This window comes from Orbicella franksi, chromosome 14 (assembly GCF_964199315.1).
Source record: "Orbicella franksi chromosome 14, jaOrbFran1.1, whole genome shotgun sequence".
Taxonomy (NCBI): domain Eukaryota; kingdom Metazoa; phylum Cnidaria; class Anthozoa; order Scleractinia; family Merulinidae; genus Orbicella; species Orbicella franksi.
Window position 1 is genome coordinate 17901081 of NC_138158.1, and position 20000 is coordinate 17921080.

General features: G+C 39.3%; 3 protein-coding genes across 3 annotated transcripts in view; 1 reads left to right on the forward strand and 2 right to left on the reverse strand.

Annotated features, from left to right (window-relative positions):
- LOC145467274 (uncharacterized) overlaps positions 1-1517 on the reverse strand; it is a 4982-nt gene extending 3465 nt beyond the window's left edge. The window contains exon 1 of the mRNA XM_081450820.1: positions 1107-1517. Coding sequence (XP_081306946.1) covers positions 1107-1295 — 189 coding nt within the window. The 5' untranslated portion in view covers positions 1296-1517. The remainder of the gene's footprint in view (positions 1-1106) is intronic.
- A 2272-nt stretch (positions 1518-3789) lies between these two features.
- Positions 3790-18319, forward strand: LOC145467334 (HAUS augmin-like complex subunit 3). The gene is made up of 16 exons (XM_081450883.1): positions 3790-4633; positions 6302-6341; positions 6925-6995; positions 7588-7671; positions 8231-8342; positions 9285-9354; positions 9972-10084; positions 10535-10619; positions 11387-11444; positions 11832-11966; positions 12722-12905; positions 13130-13282; positions 13717-13970; positions 14456-14537; positions 14812-14907; positions 15767-18319. Exons 1-16 carry the CDS (start codon positions 4455-4457, stop codon positions 15899-15901), a joined length of 1851 nt encoding a protein of 616 aa, XP_081307009.1. The 5' UTR covers positions 3790-4454; the 3' UTR covers positions 15902-18319.
- Positions 18320-18418: 99 nt separating this feature from the next.
- Positions 18419-20000, reverse strand: part of LOC145467481 (glycine receptor subunit alpha-3-like) — a 7000-nt gene continuing 5418 nt past the window's right edge. The window contains exons 7-8 of the mRNA XM_081451041.1: positions 19315-19700; positions 18419-18833 (exon numbers count right to left, since the gene is read on the reverse strand). Of these exons, the coding sequence (XP_081307167.1) occupies positions 18570-18833; positions 19315-19700 (650 nt within the window). The 3' untranslated portion in view covers positions 18419-18569. The remainder of the gene's footprint in view (positions 18834-19314; positions 19701-20000) is intronic.

The window sequence follows — 20000 nt, forward strand, 5'->3', positions numbered from 1 at the left end:
TGAACTGGAATTACCTGCTACGACCCCAGAAAATCTCAATAACAGTTACGAACACAAAGTATACTGCTGGATGTTACTAGGCTGAAATTTTTCAAAATTCTCCGCCCAAGAGAAAAAAAAATAGCGTTTCCGGCTGTTTCCGCTTTTAATACGCGATGTTCTTTTCAAAACTGATACTGTGCTACTCAGTGTTTGTTAATTGGTTTGTTTGCAGGTAAATATTGGACAAGCGAATATTTAGAAGCCTGAAAAAATGAGCATATGTTAATGAATGGAGTTAAATCTAATTTTTCGGAAGGATTGACTTGCAAATTGACTTGAGTCAAGAGACCCTTGAGCTCGTTGAGTAGATTTACGTAATTATTTGCAGTCGTGAGATACAAAATGCACTCTATTTTTTATCGATATTTTGTAAGAATATCGACGTTGAAATTTGCGAAATTTTAAGAATATTTTAATAATCAACCCCAGACTTCGATTGTGAAAAAAAATGTAATTTTTTCTGTTGAAAATTGTAAATGCAACACAATTATATGTTTTTAATTAAACCGTATAAAATCCTTCCTTCCGGTTCTAAACGGCAAAACTAGACAAAAAGCAACAAAAACAGCACTAGTTAGCCATGTGTTCGATGACGCTCTGATGCCTGCAGGCTGGCTTCAAAATTACTCTAATAATGATCCAGACACTAAATACATTCAAAATCAGAAATGTCATACGCTTTAATCTAAGAATATTCACAAGAATATTTTCAGCCTAAACTCGGCAGAGAAATTAGAATATTCAGCAGCGGTCGGAAAAACAATATTCTTATAAAAAATAAAGAGTGTATCTTCTTAATCTAGAGTATTGGAAGCACGTATGATATCGATTTATATTCTCATATTTAAACAGAGCTCAATTCTGAAGCACATTTCGTTAGCAGAGTAGATCGTGAAACATCAAACATCTGGATTATTTTTTAGCTTTTCTTGGAAACCTATGCAATCGATTTATATTCTCGTACTTAAACAGTCCTCAATTCTAACACACACCTCGTTTGAGCAACACATCGACGAAATTAATCACTACACCGAGAAAATCTTAACTTAGTCGGTAGTTATAATTATAGAGAGTTTAACAAAATCTAGATGATAACTTACCCCAAATCCAGACCAAACGCCTGAGCCATCAGGGCCACCTAAAGCCATATAGATAAACCCACATACCAGATTGATGAGAGCAATACAAGCAATCAATATGGACACAATTCCCGCGGATTTTGCCTTTCTCGGTTCAACTTCCCCGGCCGACATCTTAAAAATTTGAAGGACGCAACGTTATGTTGCACAACTGTTTCAAGTGTCTGCCGGCTGGAAATGATCCTCAGTTTATGAGGCGGTAGTTGTGTTTTAAGGACTCTCTTGCGAGGTTTCCGGTCTCAAGAGACAGACAATTGGTAAATAATGTAATGCATACTAACAAAGAAAACCAAACTTGAATGGTATATAACAGCTGACAGCTGAATACGCAGAAAAGTTTTCATAAATCTGCCTCGAGTTTTCTGAAAATATCAATCCTGATTGCTGGAAAACCCACTGTTTCGTCGTCGTTTTTTTTTTTTTTTTCTTTTTGTTTTAGCCGAGTGACAAAAAGATTAGAAAATAAAGTGGCCCGTTACCAGGCAACCTAGAAGTCAAGCAAACCGAACTTTACAAAGAGATGAGTTACGTTTTGAGAAAATAACAGAGAAATAGTGGAACTGATTCGAATGCTGATCAGTGCATTTCCCTACAGTGTAATTTCGGAATTGTCCATAATATAAGAAAAATACGTTGCGAAACATTCTCTGTCAACCTTACATTTGAAATTCTAAGTTTTATTTTATTTATCTATTTATTTTTTTGCTCTCATCAGATTAAAAAGAATCATTATACGTACTTCAAAGGAAGTGCTGCTCATATTATTCAAAACATAAGAAAATGGAAAAATTAGCTTTCAAGATTGCGGTGATTAGCGCTATGTTCCAGACACTGTATCGAATACATCTACAGATACCTTAGCGCTAATTGATTGATATCAACCTTAGGGGCGTCTCAATAGAAATTATATCAGAATGTTAACTAGTGAGTTGTTTTCTTATTTTTAATACATTTTGTATATAGTTCAGTTAATTATTAATATCTTTTATCTTTCTTTTTTGCATTTTAAACGAATCTCAAACTCATAAAGGTTAGTTACAGTCTGCATACAAGCCAAGTGGCTCATCAGGCCGGAGCTTATCCCGGTTTCTGTGATCCGAAGTGACTAGGAGTATTTCTACTCCCCCCTGGATGGGATGCATATGCTAGTTCATTCCCGGGTTATACCCAGCGTTAAATTCGCCGGTGCTCTTTTGTACACCTGAGTGAAGAGAGGCATTTAATTCAATGCTGTTGGGTAACCCTGCGATGAACTAGCATCCCATCCAGAGGGGATGTGCCCAAGAACACCAGACAATGTCCCTGGCCAGGGGCCCCTTTCTCGAAAGCCCCGGAAACTTTTTGGGCCCGTAAAGCCATTTTTAGTTCATCTGTATCTAAAAACGGAGAAGTGTATACGCCTGAAAATTATTGTATAAAGGGAACCTCTGTTCATATTAAGAATATGTGAATAAAACAGCGCTGTAATCGTAAGATTCGAGATTTTGCTATGGCTTCCTGGGCCCGAAAAGTTTCCGGGGAATTCGAGCAACGGAGCCCCAGGTCTCGAACCAGGACCGCTCGATCCGGAGTCGAGCGCACTAACCATGAGGCCATCGCGCCTCCACTCCTAGTTGACTGAGGTATAATCCAATAAGTGATCAATGCAAGTATATCAATATATGCGAGGTTTTACCAGGAATTAGTTAATTTTTGGTGAAATGTAAACTTTAGGAAAATTTACATAAGATTTCGTGGTCGCATTAGTGTTATACCTACTGATAATGAGGCTCATGTGCATTTTCTCATTTTTGTTCATCATGGAACATGGCGTCTCTATCTTAACATTGACCCTTTGAGTTGGTTCCAAAATTGTCACTGAAACACACTACTCGATAAAAACCCAAGGAAATAAATTCCTGATGTATTTTCAAGATAACTTGACTTGATGCATTCTAAGTTCATAATCTTAATGTCACACTGTGCGCTGTCGTTTGTTTACAGTTTCCTATGACTTTACTGCCGCGGAACTAAGTAAGCTGTCAATTATGAAACCCTGGTTACCAGCCGAAGTTATGTCTAGAACATATGTTAATGTAGAAATCCTTTAGTTGTTAACGAACGATGATGACATTATCGATGTTATTGTTATTTAAGTGTGTTTCAATATGACTCGAATGGAAGCAATTCGCTTGAAGATTGAGAGAAGTCTGAGTACACGAGTAGAAGACGCTTCTGTTTATATCACACACTTTTCTCAGCTTTACTTGAAGACTTTGTGGCTCCACAGTTTCTGAGGTTGGTATCTTCCCAACAAATCTTTAGAAGTTAAAACCGGCCGTCAAAATTGTCGGAACTTCCTTACTGCATGCTTTTGAATCTTTAATTTACGATATTTGTTTGCTTATTTCAGAGTCCACAGTTATTACAGCAGTGCTAAACACTTTGACACTTAAATGAAGTGATTTATATATTGTATTGTTATTATTTTTATTATTATTATTATCATCATCATAATCATCATCATCATTATTATTTATTTGATTTTCGGCATTTTTAGTACTTTATGCAAAAAGAAAAACACATATAACGTATATATAATGAGGTTTTGGCGGGATAAGTTTGGCGGGATGCGGGATTACAGAAATTTTATTGGCGTCATGCAGATTAAAAAATACTGTACCTCGGTGGGAGCGGGATTTGCTCAATTTAACACGGGGGATGCGGCATAGTTAAAAAAATTGTCGGCGGGATGCAGAATGAGGGATGAAAAAAAAAAAATATCACGCCTTACATATGATACGCGGGGAATTACGGCTTTAACCAGGCTTTAACCAAGCGAGATCGGGATGGAGATTTTGCGCGGGGTGGGATGGCGGGATTGAAGAAGCCTGTGTTGGACCCTGTATAATTTGCTGTCGGAGGACTGAACGAACGCCACGAAGTGGCAAACTCCAACAAGAACAACGACCCTGTTTAGCATCTGACAGTACATGCTTGGTGCGATGAACGAGCCGGTGCGGCAGCTATACTTATGAGACCGCCAACATTCATGTGATCTTCTTAGCTAAAAGGTAAACCGTGAAGGTAAACCGTGGCTTATTTTGAAAGCTTTTCGTCCGAGCAAATTTTCGATGGCCTGGTAATTATTGCATGCTGTCATGCGCAGAACACTTACGCGGGAAACCCAAAATGGCGCTCATGAGGTGCAAAATTCGCAAACATTAGTCTGGTTTTGCTCTCTTCTTCTTCTTGGCTTTCTGACATGTTGAACGTCATTTATTTCACGACACAATGAGTCAAGGTGGAAGGATTCTGCGTGCATTGACTCGAATCGGCTATCCGAAAGCCAACGAGTTCGAAGCAGATACTCTAGAATGGCTGTTCGACTGTGAAACTGTTGTTCCATTTTTGGAATGGCTCTCTGAAAACATCCACGAAACTAATGTATTATCTGCAGAAGACTTGAAAAGGTAGGTTAAGTGTTTATTTTGTACTAGAAACAGTTTGGCTTGATAGTAATCTAATTTAATCATAATTATAAATATTTCGTTTCTCGTTATAAATCCGGGGGGGTTCATGATTTACCACCAACAATAATACCCATACGGGGATTTGCCCCCCCCCCATTTGAAAGCCCCAAAACAACCTCATTAAACATCATAAAATACATGTATGCTATCAACACACTCTAAAAAAGTCTGTTTTCATGCCCCATGCATCCTTTTCATACCCACCAAAAATATAATTATCTTATTCCCCCTGCCTCTGAGTTTATGTAGGACTTATGCCTCCATCAGTTCCAAATGCATTCTCAAATATGCAAAGCAAATGTTTAGAAGAACTACATATTCTTATGTTCTTTCAAGATGTACGAAAATGTAATAATTTAAAGACCTTTAATATGTGCATTTAATGAAACTACAGCGCCATAAATTTAATTTATGACTACTATATCAGGAAAGCATAGATGTTTTCTCTTAAGTCTAACAAGCTAACCAGAACTACAACTGAACCCTATAATAGCAAACTCTTGTTAGAAACAAGTCAGCAGGGTTCTGAGATAATTGATAGCATATCAAAGGGAAAGTGATTTGAGTTTAAGTTTGACATAGCAAAGTTTTAACTGCAAATTAGATAATTTTCCTGATGTCAACTTAAGAGCTATTATGATACAGGTTAATCAAACTTTATTCTGCCTTAGCCATAAGGGGAAAATATCATAATTCACTTACCACAACCAACAACCTGTTAAATGTCCAACTAATGCCTAGAAGGCATTAGACTGTCAAAAAAGTCCTTTGTCTTGTTTATTCATTACCTGCCAGACAAAGGACTTTTCATACTTGATTACCGCCAATTTTAACGACCCAAAAATGGGTCGCTACACTTTGACCAATCAGATTTGCCATGAATATCCCTTGGGACAGAACTGTCAACAAAACGTGACTTGCAGTTGAATTCAATATGAGGTCTATTGCGAAAGTGACCAAAGGAGCCTCAAAGGCCACGGAATATTCTACATGTATCTCACGTGACTACCAGCACAAGACAGCAGAAGCATATCTGCCCAGAAGAGACATGTTTGTTTATGCCCCAACTGGAGCTGGGGAAAGCTTGACTTTAAAGCTAGCTCTGCATGCTATTGATTGTTTCAATGGAGAGAATAGCTGCAATAGCAATGCTACCATCTTGGTGCATGTGGTTCTGTTGATTTCGCTCATGAAAGATCAGGTCTCGAACATAAATTCCCATGGAATTTCAGCGTCTTACATAGGAGACTGTTCAGAACACCGTTTGCAGGACAATTGCAATACGTTCCACAATTCAAGTCAAACTACAGCGTAGAAAGGTAATCTGAGGCACAAGTTGCAAGTCACACCACTCCTAATTTTTGACACAAGAAGCAAATGAAAACCCTTCAAGGGAGACAAGTCAACCTCTCACAACTTCAGTGCTCCCTTGGCCACTTTGCGACTTTTGCACCACCGCTTTGCTACCTAAAACCTTGAAGCTCGCTTAGCTATTCTACCCTGAAACTATTGAGGTTGACTTGTGGCAAGTCTAAGAAGGCATGGGTGTGTTTAGAATAGATGTAGTAATTAAATTATCCACTGTGACTTGAGTCTCTCATTTTGTAGATATGATGAACTCTGTACTTCTGGGGCGCATATTCTTGAGGTAGGTTATAAAGCATGTCTTTGAGCTTACAATTTTCAGGTGAAGGGAGGGGGATGTGTGGGGAGACTCTGATCATGAAGCACTTACACAGATGAATACATCCACAGATGCTTGTTGTGTACCCTTTTGCATATGATCTTTTGGTTTGAAATTGAATGTGCTGCTACTATCCAAGCAGAGCAAAACCTCACAATAATTTTATCCAACTGGAACCAGCAGTTTACTCTTCCATAGACAGAGTTATCCTCCTGTAGAGCAGGATAATCCTGTGTGGTATTGATTGTCATTACAACTGTTAGTTCCATTATTCATCAGTTACAGTGGAATCCCAAGTTATTGAACCCTTGATTTTGAATTGTCTTGATACAAATGTAACTTAATTGAACCAAACATCATTTCTCTTGGATTTGTTCCACTGTAAGTTTACTACTGATACCGGTTTTTCTTGGCAAGTCTAGAACTCAGGATTTCACGACACATGTACATTGTTGGAACATGTACACATGTACAGTTTACTGTACTGAGTAGTTTGTTGCACTTTAAGTGCCACTGTTTGTTTCACACATTTGCCTGTTTCCTGTAGAATGATCAGGTTGAGAAGACCCTGTCAATGTTATTGCATGAAGAGGAGGAATTTTCCAGTGAAACCTTAAGGTACTTGTACAATTTTTTCCAACTGCTTTGCCTTTGAAATTATCTTGTAGCAGCTGAGGGTTGTCAAAAATAGCCACACATCAACAAAAATTACTGTTATGACCTTGGCCTGCTACTTCGCTTGGTTGTCCTTCTGATTCTTTAGAAAAGATGGCAAAATCAACCACCCACTTTAACAATACGGCCATCAACTTACATATTATACAGTACACTTTATTTAGGCTCGAATTTGAGAGTAGCTACAGTGTCAATAAAGCTAATATCTTTGAGTTAAGACCTGTGTGATAGCCCAACTTACTTCCTTTAAACAGATGTACATGTGCAGTAGATGTACAATCATACATTGTGTGGTTTTCGAAAATATCCATACCCCCACCAAGGCTGGTTGTTTGGTTTGTATCCCCCCTCCCCCCTGGAATTTCATTTAGTTTCATACTTTCCCTTTAAAAATTTGTGTTTTGAGACCCCATCCCCTCACAATTTCCAATGACCATCCTTGGTGTGGGTACACAGAATTATTTTCTGGACCCACACATTGTTTTGGTGAGCTGCAAACAATTAATCGCGTTCTTTTACTATAATTGTTTTACAGGAATGAAGTAGACTCTTTAGGCAAAGAGGTGCAAGTGATGAAGCAAAGACTTCAGAAGATAGTTTCACAAAGGAATAAGCTAAGGTGCTGTAAACTGGTAAACATTAATTAATTGTTGACATTTTTTCAAAGGATACAATGATTAAAATGATAAGAATGCATGCAGCTTTCGAAAAACAATAGCTTTACCTCCAAAGTAAGACTACTACATGTATACAAAATTTGTAGGTACAGCTGTACCTCAATGCTTGGGGCTATGCACAAACAACAATTATGTGTTCAGGATTAGACATGATTAACTGGTGGCATAATTTTTTGAGTGCTGTGGTGCACAGTTTTACACATTAATTTTCTGTGATCGTAGCAGCCAGGTCAAAAAGTTAGTTTTTACAATATTATAATGATTGTAATCAATATAATAAAATTATAGTCTGGTACTAAAACAAATTATCTAAATACTTTTTTCACTTTAAGGTGATGATGTTTAGATATATTAATATTTTTCTTTTGGTTAGAAGTGTTTAATGAAGCAATGAAAAAATTATAGAATGATAATCCTCAACAAAACAATAACTACTTGTAAAAGTATTTTAACAGAGAGATCTCAGTCTAACATTGTTTATGTTCTTTTGCATTATGTCAGTCTTCATCATACAGGCCTGACTCACAAGCTTTCAAAACTGAGTGCTGTGGTGCAGGAACAGAAACAAAAATACAAAGCCAGTCTTGAGTCCAGCCAAGCTGACAATACCCTGGTAAGTTTGCAAGATTAGCTTCATACAGTACACAGTATGTATGCTACAGTATGATGTATGTCAAACATAAAAATGTAGAGAGCCACCTTAACGTAGTAGGAGCCCAAACAAACCATACACCTGATTTGCTACATGTGTTCATAATTTTTATGTGATGTACATGTATATTAAAATTTAACAATATTGATTCCTACTTTAGCATGCATCATCAAGTTATTATGCATGTAGAAGTTTGGAGAGCACAACAAAGATGTGAAAGATGCTTGAGGTGCAACCAAGAACAACTTTAGCTTCTTGAGTGCTCTCCAAACTTCCCAAACTTGTGCATCATAACTTAATGCTGCACAGCTAAAAGCATGATTCAGTTGTTCTATAACATGGCATTCATAGATTCGTCTTGCAAAGTGAAGTTAATGTTACCCATGCCATTAGTATGCATCATTGGATTATGATGCCTGCTTACATATACTGAGTTTGTTAGGGCTGCTTTGCTAGCTACTGTATCATGGTACACAATACATGTAAATGCTGCAGTTGTAGCTTCAAAATCCTTTGCGCACATTACATGCCTACAATGCTATAAGATAATTTGGATCGTGTGTACTAAAGGCATCTGTGGTTGAGTGCTGATCGATACTGTCAATCGACAATCAATCAATATTCAATCAACATCTATTGACACCTCAGTTGACACTCAATTGGCACTTTATCGACATCTTGGTCAATAGTCGGTCCATAGCCGACTAATTTTCGATAGATGCATATGAGTCAGGCAACACTTGGCCAACTATCGATCCACTGCTGATTGAGTGTCAACCGAGTATCGATTGGAATGTCGATCAAGTACCAATCAAGATGATGATCAAAGGTATCGATAGATGCCCGACTGTGGGAGCCATTAGTACACATGATCCAATTATTCTTGTTGTCTTTCATTTGCAGATGAACTCTGCTTTAGAGCAGTTGGAGAAATCTGTTTCTGAAATGATAGCGATATATGCTGGTCGAGAAGGTATTTACTGTAAATGAAACTATATTTAAGAAATAGAAAACATGTACTGTGTTTCTATCGAGTTATAGAAACTCGAGTGGAAGTTTGAGAGAACTGGAAATGCTGCTTTTTCGAGTTATCCCAAACTTTCGCGAATGTTTCTTTAACTCGATAGAAACACAGAGAACATATTTTCTATTTCTTTTAGAAAACACTGTGACAAAAAAAGGAAAACAACTTGTTAACTTTGATTATCAAAATGTAAATTCTCTTTGTTCACGCGGTCATTACGTCAACAGCTCATGCTAGTTCTGTGTTTCTATGGAGTTGTAGAGACACGATTTTTAACCAATCAGCGTGCGTATTTTCTTAGGACTGTTTTCTAAAGATACATATAGACAAATACTATGTAACCCAGGGTAACATGCATATAATATGCATTGACAATTGTGAGCTGCTAAGTTAATGGCAAAGTTACCTATTTTAGCTTACTCAAATCTCCAGGTTAAAAATGAGTTGTACATCATTGTGATTAATACAGTAGATGAAAACAACTTGGTACATAGCATTTTTCCTTATCCAGAATGCCTGATCCCTTACCTTTTACATGAATGTTATCTAGTACATATTTTTTGCAGGTGCAGGCATTTCGACATCATTTTTGTCCCAGCTTCCCTATGACAGTTACTACACATCAGAGGAAAAGTTTACCGGTGAACTAACTGCATACACAAGGAAACAGTTCTTTGAGGTAAAAAGAAAGCCATCCCTTGAATTGAGAGAATTCATATCTTTGTATTGGTATAGGAAACCATACAATCTCAAGTGCAATTGATGTTCTGGAACCTGAAGTACTCCAAATTGAGAAGTTTTAGATGTCACAAGTGTCTAGTATGAATCAAGTTATTTTGTTCTGCATTGAGCAATATTTTTATACGATTTATTTTTTATCTTAAGTTTGTTCAACAAAAAAAATACTAAATCTCCAGGCATTCCAACAGTCCATTTTCATTTTGGAACAATACATGTAAGCTTTAGAAATCCCAAGTTCATCTTCAGAGTACTGTAGGTCAACTAAAGAAATGTTCGGAAGTGTTCAAGTCAACTTCAGAAATCTTTGAACAACTCTAGATAAACCTTTGGTGATTATATGAACACACATGGAAGCCAATGATTTCTTGGAATTGTTATATTATTTCAGGGTATTGCAGAGATGGCTGGAGGAGAAGAGAAATCGAGATATGAGCTGCTGGAAATCAGTGATCCCTCTACCCTTCTAGTTAGAGGTAGGAATTTTACCTAACTGTACCCTAGTTGTCAAGAGTGTATGTTATACAGCCTGTACAAGTTTGAGTTGTTGTATTCCCTAAACTTGGCTTAATTGTGTTATTAATGACTTGTGCAAAATATACACCAAGTACAATATTGGTGCATGTTCTCTACTTTTTTCATGGATTCTTATTGGTTTATTGATCACATGAAGCGACAGTGTGCATCGGCGGAGAGACACTATCTGCCCACAGTGCCCATCCGAAGGAAATTCCAGGATGGATAGTACATGTACTCTTCCCTTGCATATTTGCTCTCGAAGCTTTGCTTCAGAGGCATGTATATTATTTTGTGTTAACAAGATCAAATTTCTGTGGGGGAACTATCAGCTGATACATGTAGTAGGACAGCCCTGGGAAAGCATGGCTCTTTGTTGAGACCAGTCTGTAAATGAGTTAAGCAGGGGTTTCATTAAGGACTGCTGGGTAGGGCACCAGACAAATTGACTGGCTGTGAGGATGATTTTATCCGCCTGGTTTAACCGTGTAGAGGAAAGTTTTAGTTATAAAGAAGTTCAGTTTCAAAAGTTTTCCTGCCTGAGAAAACCAGTTGCTGTCATGCTCAAAACATTATGAAACCCCTGGTTAAGAACTAATAGATCCAGAAAATTGACTCATTACAGCTAAGCCAAACATATTGAAGAACAAATTAAAATCTTAACAACCTTCTATGGTTTGGTCCTCTTTTCTTTTGTTTTTTTGTTGTTGTTTTTTTTTTCCATTAGGGGAGAATGATGAAGTTAATCTTAATGAATGTCAAGAGCTAGCAAGACTTCAGTCTGTGTAAGTTACTAATAGTAGGGCTCAAAAAATGGGTAAAATCAGATCAAATATCCCCACCTTAGCATAGCGTTGAAACATGATGCCCTGCAGGCTTCATCAACCTGGCATGCAAAATACCCAGCGTGAACTGATATACTACGAGATTAATTGAAAAGAGGGGGTTGGAAAGTCACTCGACATCTGTCCTTGCCACTTGTCTTAGTGACTTTTCCCTTGTGCAACTGCCGGTCCATTTCTGGTTCTCTTTCTGCAACACAACACTGCAAGAGTTTAGCATGATACAACAAAGATAGGGCCAGAACTGAACCAGATACATGTACATGAAACTGCAAGCTGTATCATGTGTCCATCATCAACAATCTGCCTGATACCCGGCTTATGCTTTAGCTTTGCATCAAGTGAAAGTAAAAGAATTCATAGCATTGCCATGGCAACAGGAGTAACTACAGCACTCAAGACAGCTGAGGAACGACTGAAAAGCTTGTCATGGGAGACCAACCCACCAGGCACTGACATAATGAGGTGAGATACATCATAGTTAATAGAGGACAAAGATTGTCAAGTCCAGCAATGTTAATCTTTATTATTATGTTTTGTTCACTTTCTTGGCCTTGATCTCGTGCCGTTCTGGCCCTCTCTGTGCCATACACCTTTTTGCTCTTGGGAGAGAGGGACCCTATCCTGAGAGCGTAACTTTGTTTGACACAGAGAGAGCCAGAAGTGGACTTATTCTTCAGTGTGTCAAAACGTAACAGGTGTTTACTCTAACTTGTCTCAACATCTAATAAGTACATGTCGAAACATTTCAGGCACACAATTCATGCATAGTGTATCAATGCAAAACAAACAATTGTGCATGGTTGTAGACCTTCCAGCATAGCAATTAGCACTTTTTTTTACTTCTCTGACATTTGCTGGCTTCACGACTGCTCCTCTTTATTGCATATGGACAAATATACCCCATAATATCAAGCAAAGCATATGACTGAAAGATGCAAGATCCTAGCCTTTTTTGAGGGGGGGGCAGGGGAGGGGTGCAGGGGGTGGGCAACATTCTCTATTTTCGTTGTGCCTCTTTGTGTAGTAAAACTTGCCAAACTGGTTTAGTGCAGCAGCTGAACTGAGTGACTGACTGACCAATTGGCTTGCTGCCACTGATTAATCAATAAAAATTATATCAGACTTACTTATTAATCACAATCAAGTTTTTCCATTCAATTACTAGTATGTATAACCATTTTTTTTTTTTTTTTTTTTTTTTTTTTTTTGGCATTCAGTGCCAAACTCCTTGAAACTCAAAAAGCACTTTCCCAAGTCAAGATGGAGATAGGGGAGCTCACTGAGAAGGCCCTTCCTGGGTTAGTGCAGGAGCTGGGAGAGCTACAAGCGACAAGTATCCTAAAGGGTGATTATGACCTGAAGATAGCAAGGCAAGACTACTTTACATCCAAACAGGACCAGGTCAGTAGTTTCCATTTAGACTTACAATGTGTACCTAAGAAAATTGAACTAATGTCAAGAAAAAATCATGCAACTTGTGGATAGCCCTAGTGTAGAGTCCAGACTAAATGGTAGGAAAGACCTTTTTGGCTAAAAGAGGACAACCTTTTGATTCTATATTAATAGAATAATGAGTTTATTATAGTGACCATTTGTGGTTATCCTCTGTGTTTTTTCTCATTTAGGTTATCACCCAACTTCTGCTTCAGCGGTCCCGGCACGAGTTTCTTTCCATGGCTCTTGAGGTTGAAGGGCGGAAAAATCGTGACACTCATCGCTTGTTTAGCACCTTGGAGAGCACATTTGGTGATGCGGTGAAGGGAATGGAAGCTCGCTCTGTATCCTTAAGATATTTAAAACTCACAAAATAGATTCCAGTTTTTTTTAATTTGATCCCTCTAAACGCAGAGTGGCACAATTGCATAAGTAGACTCCTGCAAAATTTTCAACTTTCACCTATCTTTCATTACTACTGAATGACTGGCCGACCGACCAACTGACCAACTGACGGACTGATTGACGAACTGACTGATTGTCTGGCTGTCTGGCTGTCTGGCTGACTGACTGACTGTCTGTCTGACTAACTGATTGACTGACTGACTGACTGAATGTCTGACTGACTGACCAACTGATTGGCTGGCTGTCTCACTGACTGACTGAAAGACCAACCGACGGAATCTGTCTTGAATAACAAGTGTATCGTTTACTAGATTTCTGCACTGAAATTATTGTACGCGTTCTTTTGTTGATATAACCTTAACTCTTACTGAAGGCGGTTATGGATGAACATGCTCTTCACCCTCCCCAGCCCTCTCGCGGGACTATCGATAGTCGAGATCATTTTATGGAAGGACTGTACCGTGTGCTCGAAGGCCCACCCCAGGGGGAGGAAGACAGGACGAAGGAGATTTTTCTGGCTTACAATCAGCTTGTAGAATGGAGCCAGAAGCTGGCGGGACAACTGGAATCATTCGCTACGTCTTTGGCCTCCTCGGGCAGCAGGCAGGAGGAGGCCTGGAAACAATTGTATTTTCTTTTGCTATTGTTGTTTTCTTTGCGATTTTGAGTTAGTGTTATTCAACTGGGCAGAACTCTTTCTTAGTCAGTTACAATGCCGTATTTCAGAAATGCCTTTTGGAGGGATGTTTCTAAGTAATACGGGAACGGGTGCGGATTGAGGAGAGCATGCATGTACATTCTCGAGGGCTAAAGGTCATGTTTCACACGCCAAAAGAATGGGTATTGGAGTCAGGCGTTTGCAATAGGCATCACGCCCTGAAAGAACTCGATATCTAACGTCACAATCAAAAAATTGTTAGCATTCTACAGACTCAAAATCAAACGAGGTTTGAACATTCTAAAGTTCAAAAAGTTTTCTTCCTTGCTCTATTGGGGTGAAATGGTCAACATAGTATTGTGCATTGTAGCAACTATTCTTCTCAGTAGGTTAGGGAAAACAATATTATCCTTGAAACATGTTTGTTTAATTTTGCGAATATTTGGTTTTTTAGGGAGAATAACTTACAGCAGTGTGTAAAGACAGTTTACGGAGAATCAGCTACAACAGGCGGCCTGCCTCAGTTAAGTCCTCAGGTAACACTGCTTCCCATTTCCACGAGCCATTCCCTCGCTTGTCCCACCAGTCTCCCCTCCATCGATTTTCTGCCAGCGGGCGAGAAACTTTTATCGCTCGTACGAGAATGCTTCGCGCGAATTTCAAAAGGCTAGTTTTAAAAAAATGTTGTTTGATTTTGTCTTAGCTATAAAATACTGTTGAATCGAAGCTGCTGTGAAGAATAGAGTCTGTCACGGTTTGAATGGGTGAAATCCCTTCTCGTAACAAAAATTCGCTTACGTTTTTCTACAGCGGATAGCAGATGGTCTGAGTCAGTTAGATGAACTACTTGCCACTCTGGAGCAGTCAATTAAGGACATCATAAAAGACTGTGAGGCCAAGAAAAAGGTAAGGGCGTAATAAAATTAAGGCGGTGCACGTGACCAAACGCGTGGAGATACGGTGGCCTCATGGTTAGTGCGCTCGTCTCCGGAGCAAGCGGTCCGGGTTTGAGCCCTGGCCGGGGACATTGTGTTGTGTTCTTGGGAAAGACACTTTACTCTCACAGTGCCTCGCTCCACCCAGATTTATAAATGGGTACCTGCAAATTTAATGCTGGGGATAACCCTGCGATGGACTAGCCTCTCATCCAGGGGGGAGTTAGAAATACCCCTGGTCGCTTTATACTATTGAAACCAAGAGATAAGCGCCGGCCTACCCTACCTTTTCTACGTAATCAAACCTGGGACACGTTTGCAGTTACCGCCAAACACCGTTCAATCGTTCAATTGATTTTAGCGCGTGTGCAGTTCCCGCCTAAACTACCGTTGCTTGCATTGTGGCACACGAACAGCATGTTTGCAGCTCAAGCCGAAACTGCCGTTGCCTACACCGTTCAAATGTTTAGCGCGTTCGTACTGAGTTCCCGCCAAAACTGGTATTTCCACGCAGTGGTCAAGCGTATGGCGCGTCTGCAGTTCCCGCCAAAACTGCTTCGCCGGAGTTCTAGTGTTTGTCTGAAATTTAAGAGAAGCCATGCTAGTTCCCGAAAGGTTAAGCTAGATATGCAAAATATTCTTGAATAATTTAGTAATTTTTTTTACGCACCTTGCCGCCTTATTTTGGTTTACTGCGGGTTTTTTTCTTTTTACGTGTTTACTTCAACTGAGCTTTTTTTGCTTTACACTTCAATGCAATAGAAACCCGAAGTGTTGTCACGTTTTTACGCTCGATCGCTGATTTTGACGGCTCACTTTTTCGTCTTCAGGTCCTCCGCTCGGATAGTTTGAAGCTCATGGAAAGAGAACTGTTTATATATTTCTTCACGGATCCACCTCGCCTCAAACGAGCCATCGCTGAGTTGTCAGCTCGTGTGGACGCGCAAATTGTTTCACTAAAGTGAAAGATGTGGGTTTCTTCTATAATAAAACGAACTCTGGTGTTGGTTTTCAGGATTTTTTCTCAAAAACTGAGTCGTGCTTTGAAACACATATTTCTACAAACTGAATCTTGAAGTCTGGAAAAATTATCAAAATCATCTGTATAGTTTGCAGACCTAGTCGAAGTCGAAAATGAAGTTCAAATCTTGAAAAAGACTGGAACCTTACCTAAGCTACAAATTTGCTGTTGCTTGAGCTGGGCAAATTTGTCAGGGTTTGTCCACACTTTGAAAATCCTCGAATTGTAAAATCAAAATTTAAGTTCTTGAAAAGCCTTGAAGTTCATACATACCGAATCTGGAAGCTTAAGTCTGGAAAAATTGTAAAAAAATCATTTCAATAGTTTTCCAGAGCACAGATCTGGAAAGGGTCTGGAATTTCTTACAGGCTACAAGTTTGCTGCTGAGGTAGCTTGGCAAATTTCCCAAGGTTTGCACGCACCTTGAAAGTCGGTTTGAATTTTGACATCAAAATTCAAGGCTGTGAGAGTTCATTGGGCCCTTGAAACACCTTAAAATTATTTGTTAGACCGTTTGGCTACTTATTAGGAGACAAAACGTGCGTGCATGCATTGCCTACAAAAAGGAAACGATCTTGTTTCTTCCCTAATCGCCATCACGAAATTTCAGAAAAGAAGATTTATAAAAGACACTTTAACTTGAACAAAACTGCTAGGTATCCATTAAACCTTAACATCCTGTGTCACATTCTAATGTAGTTTTTCAGCGAACGGAATCTTTGAGAAACTGAGATTGTGTCCTTGAATGTCTTTGAAAAGTCCTTGAATGTTTAGTCCGAAAAACAGTACGAAGCCTGAATTTTATACCCAGTAGCCCTTCAGAGCAGTTAAAAGAGGACCATATTTTTTGCTTGTGACAGGGATTTGATTCATATGACTAAACTACTTCATCCTATACCCCATGACCTGTAATATGACATTCACTGAGTATCTTTGGGTGAAGCGTGAATTTGGTTCGCATTCATCGATTGGGGTACACCAATAACTATACAATAATCAGGCTGGTTATTATGCTTGTTCTCTTTATTTATCAATTCTAGATAACAACTTACATGTACATTTCAACAGGTAGAATAAGATACACAGACATTCGCATATACACAAGAAGCACATTTTTCTACAAATGCTGACATCAGAAATGGACTTTGAAATTTACAATGACCTCTAGCAACTAGTTTACGGTCTCGTACCCAGCCTTCCTCGCTCATTATAAGAGCGGCTTTGGTAAAATCCACTTGAGATTGTGTCAGAATGTGACAAAACGCGACAGAGCATGTACAATTTAACACAAATCGCACTCTCGTTGGATCTAGTTTTAGCATAGCCAGATTAGCAATGAAAATGTATGATCTCAGATTTTCTCTAGCTAGCATTGAAAAGGGCAATACACAACTTAATTCTACTAATTCTATTCTATATTTTTCCAGGCGTTATTTCCATTTCTCTCTATGTACAAAATAGCATTCCATGGTATATTTTGGCATAACGAAGTTTTTTTTTTCTGGAATGTAGATTTGAAGATTAAATATTTTCACATGTTTGTATAACAACACAGCTTACGATAAAGAAGGCAGTAGTCATGCGAGGCAATTTAGGGCAGAAACTACAAAATTGCCTGAAATTGCCTCGCATACATATTAGATTATATTGTAATGCAAATGACAAAAGTTAATCGCGAAAAAGGCTATTTCGGGTACGTCTACGAGTTTCTAGACCGCAGTGCAGGCGTTTATTGGCGCGCGAGTGCTGCACATTATCATGTTAAGGCGCCATTTTGGATTTCGTAATTGTGGAGGGTTGGGGCGAGGGAAAATTTTCCGAGGGGGTAGGCGTAAAATGGGGAAGGGGGAGGGGAAGGAAATCTTTCAACTCTCCCACCCCAACATACTATACTGCACATTAGTTAAGGGGGTTGTCTTGCACACTTTGCTTGCTTACTGCAATGTATTGACTTGAACCCTTTCTTTTACTACTTCCTGTTTAGATTACGACTTGCGTTTACTGAACTTGTCACATTTGGACTTAGCTAAACATGAGGAAGGAAATAGAAAAAAATGTGCTGTATTTCTATCGAGTTTCAGGAACACGAATGGAAGTTTGGGAGAACAAGCAATGCTGTGGGAACACGAGCCAAGAGGCGAGTGTTTCCACAGCGTTTTCGAGTTCTCCCGAACTTCCACGACGTTTTAACTCGATATAAACACGGAGAACATGTTTACTATTTCTTCTAGAAAATTCTGCAACGAAAAAAGAAAACAACTTGCTTGCTTTGTTCATCAAAATGTAAATTATCTTTGCTCGCTTGCTCTAATTAACATGTTATAGGTATATTTATTGTAATAAAAATGTTGGAAAAAAAAAATATTTGCTCGCGCCATCATTACGTCAACAGCTCGTGGCTAGTTCTGTGTTTCTATCGAGTTATAGCAACACGATTTTAAACCAATCACCGACTGTGTGGAAGGCTATAGCCTCCATTCCTGTTGGAGAAAATGGAATATCCTTCCGGCCACTATCTTGTATCACTGAGTGATTGATTAATGTCCTCATAGTTCTTCCAAACTTGACATCTACTATCATGTATTTCTTTCTGCAGTTGCCGTTGACAAATCCTAATTGGCTATAACCACCCAGTACACAAGATTAAACAACATAAACGCTGAAGGAAACAGAATTCTGCAAAAATTGTTTATCACCATTCCCAAGTTTTCCTTTGTGACTTGTACTGGTAGCCCGCAAAGCTTCTTGGGAAAGCGCGGCTTCAGGATACTTCTTTTTTTGAGACCGGACACGCTACGAACTATGGGATACACGGCTCCCTGGGAATCTGCCACGTAGTAGGAAACGCGGCTACGAATCTCCGGCTCTTCGGGTAACTAAAAATATGAGAATAACATACAGTTACAGTAACATTAAATTCCACTAATCCCAGGTTAGGCTTGCCCACAAGGCGAGCCCTGAAAGCTGAACTCGGAGCGAGACGAACCTAAGGAAAAGAAACGTAAGCTTGCGCTCGTCTCCAGGGCAGCCTGTCGCTCTAAGCAGGCGGGAAGACTGGTACGAAGATAGGGTAACCCCGGAGACAAGGTTTGGCTACCTGGATTCTTGGACTAAGATTTCTCATTTCTTCCCAAGAATATCTTATGCCGAGAATGGGACTACCAGGGGCTTGCATTAGCCTGCGTAGCAGGTGATCGTTTCCAAAAGCAAGGGAACGAAACTGCGAGTGGTGCAAAAAAATACGGAGTAGGGGAAAGGGGTGGGGCAAAAATGATTCCTTTCCTCCCCACCCCCTCCCCCTGACAATCTCGTTATTTCATTGTGACAGCACTTTGAACTAAAAAGTTCCAAAAGTACCTGCATTGAAGTTGCCTCAGCAGGCGGCTCTCCGCTGACCGACCTCGGAGGACGCAGTTGTTTGCCGAGCTGTCGATCAAATCGGAAAATCAACAGACACATGATCAGCGTCGTGAACACGAAGATGAACGAAGTCATCAGATACCAGTCGATAGCCTTCGGGTAGCTGACTCGAGGCATGGTGCTGTTACTAGAGCCGAGTAAAAACACGATCGTGAGCACGGTCGTAATGCCGAGCGCTATTCGGTCGCCGATGCAGTCTCGGTCCATCCAGAACACGATCCAGCTCATGATGACCATAATGATGCACGGTACATAGAAGTTAATGAGGTAGTAACCGATACGCCGGCTAAATGTGAAAGTTACGATCATGTCACGGTATTTACCTATGAACGAAACAAGTATGTACCGCGAAATTTATTGTTCAGAACTAGTTACGTGGTACACCCTTATTGGATAATTATAACGTGGTAATACCCCGTTGGGAGTGATATTGGTCAAGTAAAGAAACAATTGTACAGAAATTGCCTGTTGTTCTCTAATTTATAAACTACAGGGAGGAAAGTAACGAAAACTTTCATTTGATTCGATTAAAAAAACGCCATCTTATCTGCTATCTTAAAGATCATAGAGGAGGAGGATAATTCTTTTCAAGCAGATAGGGTAGGTGTTAATAACCAGAACTT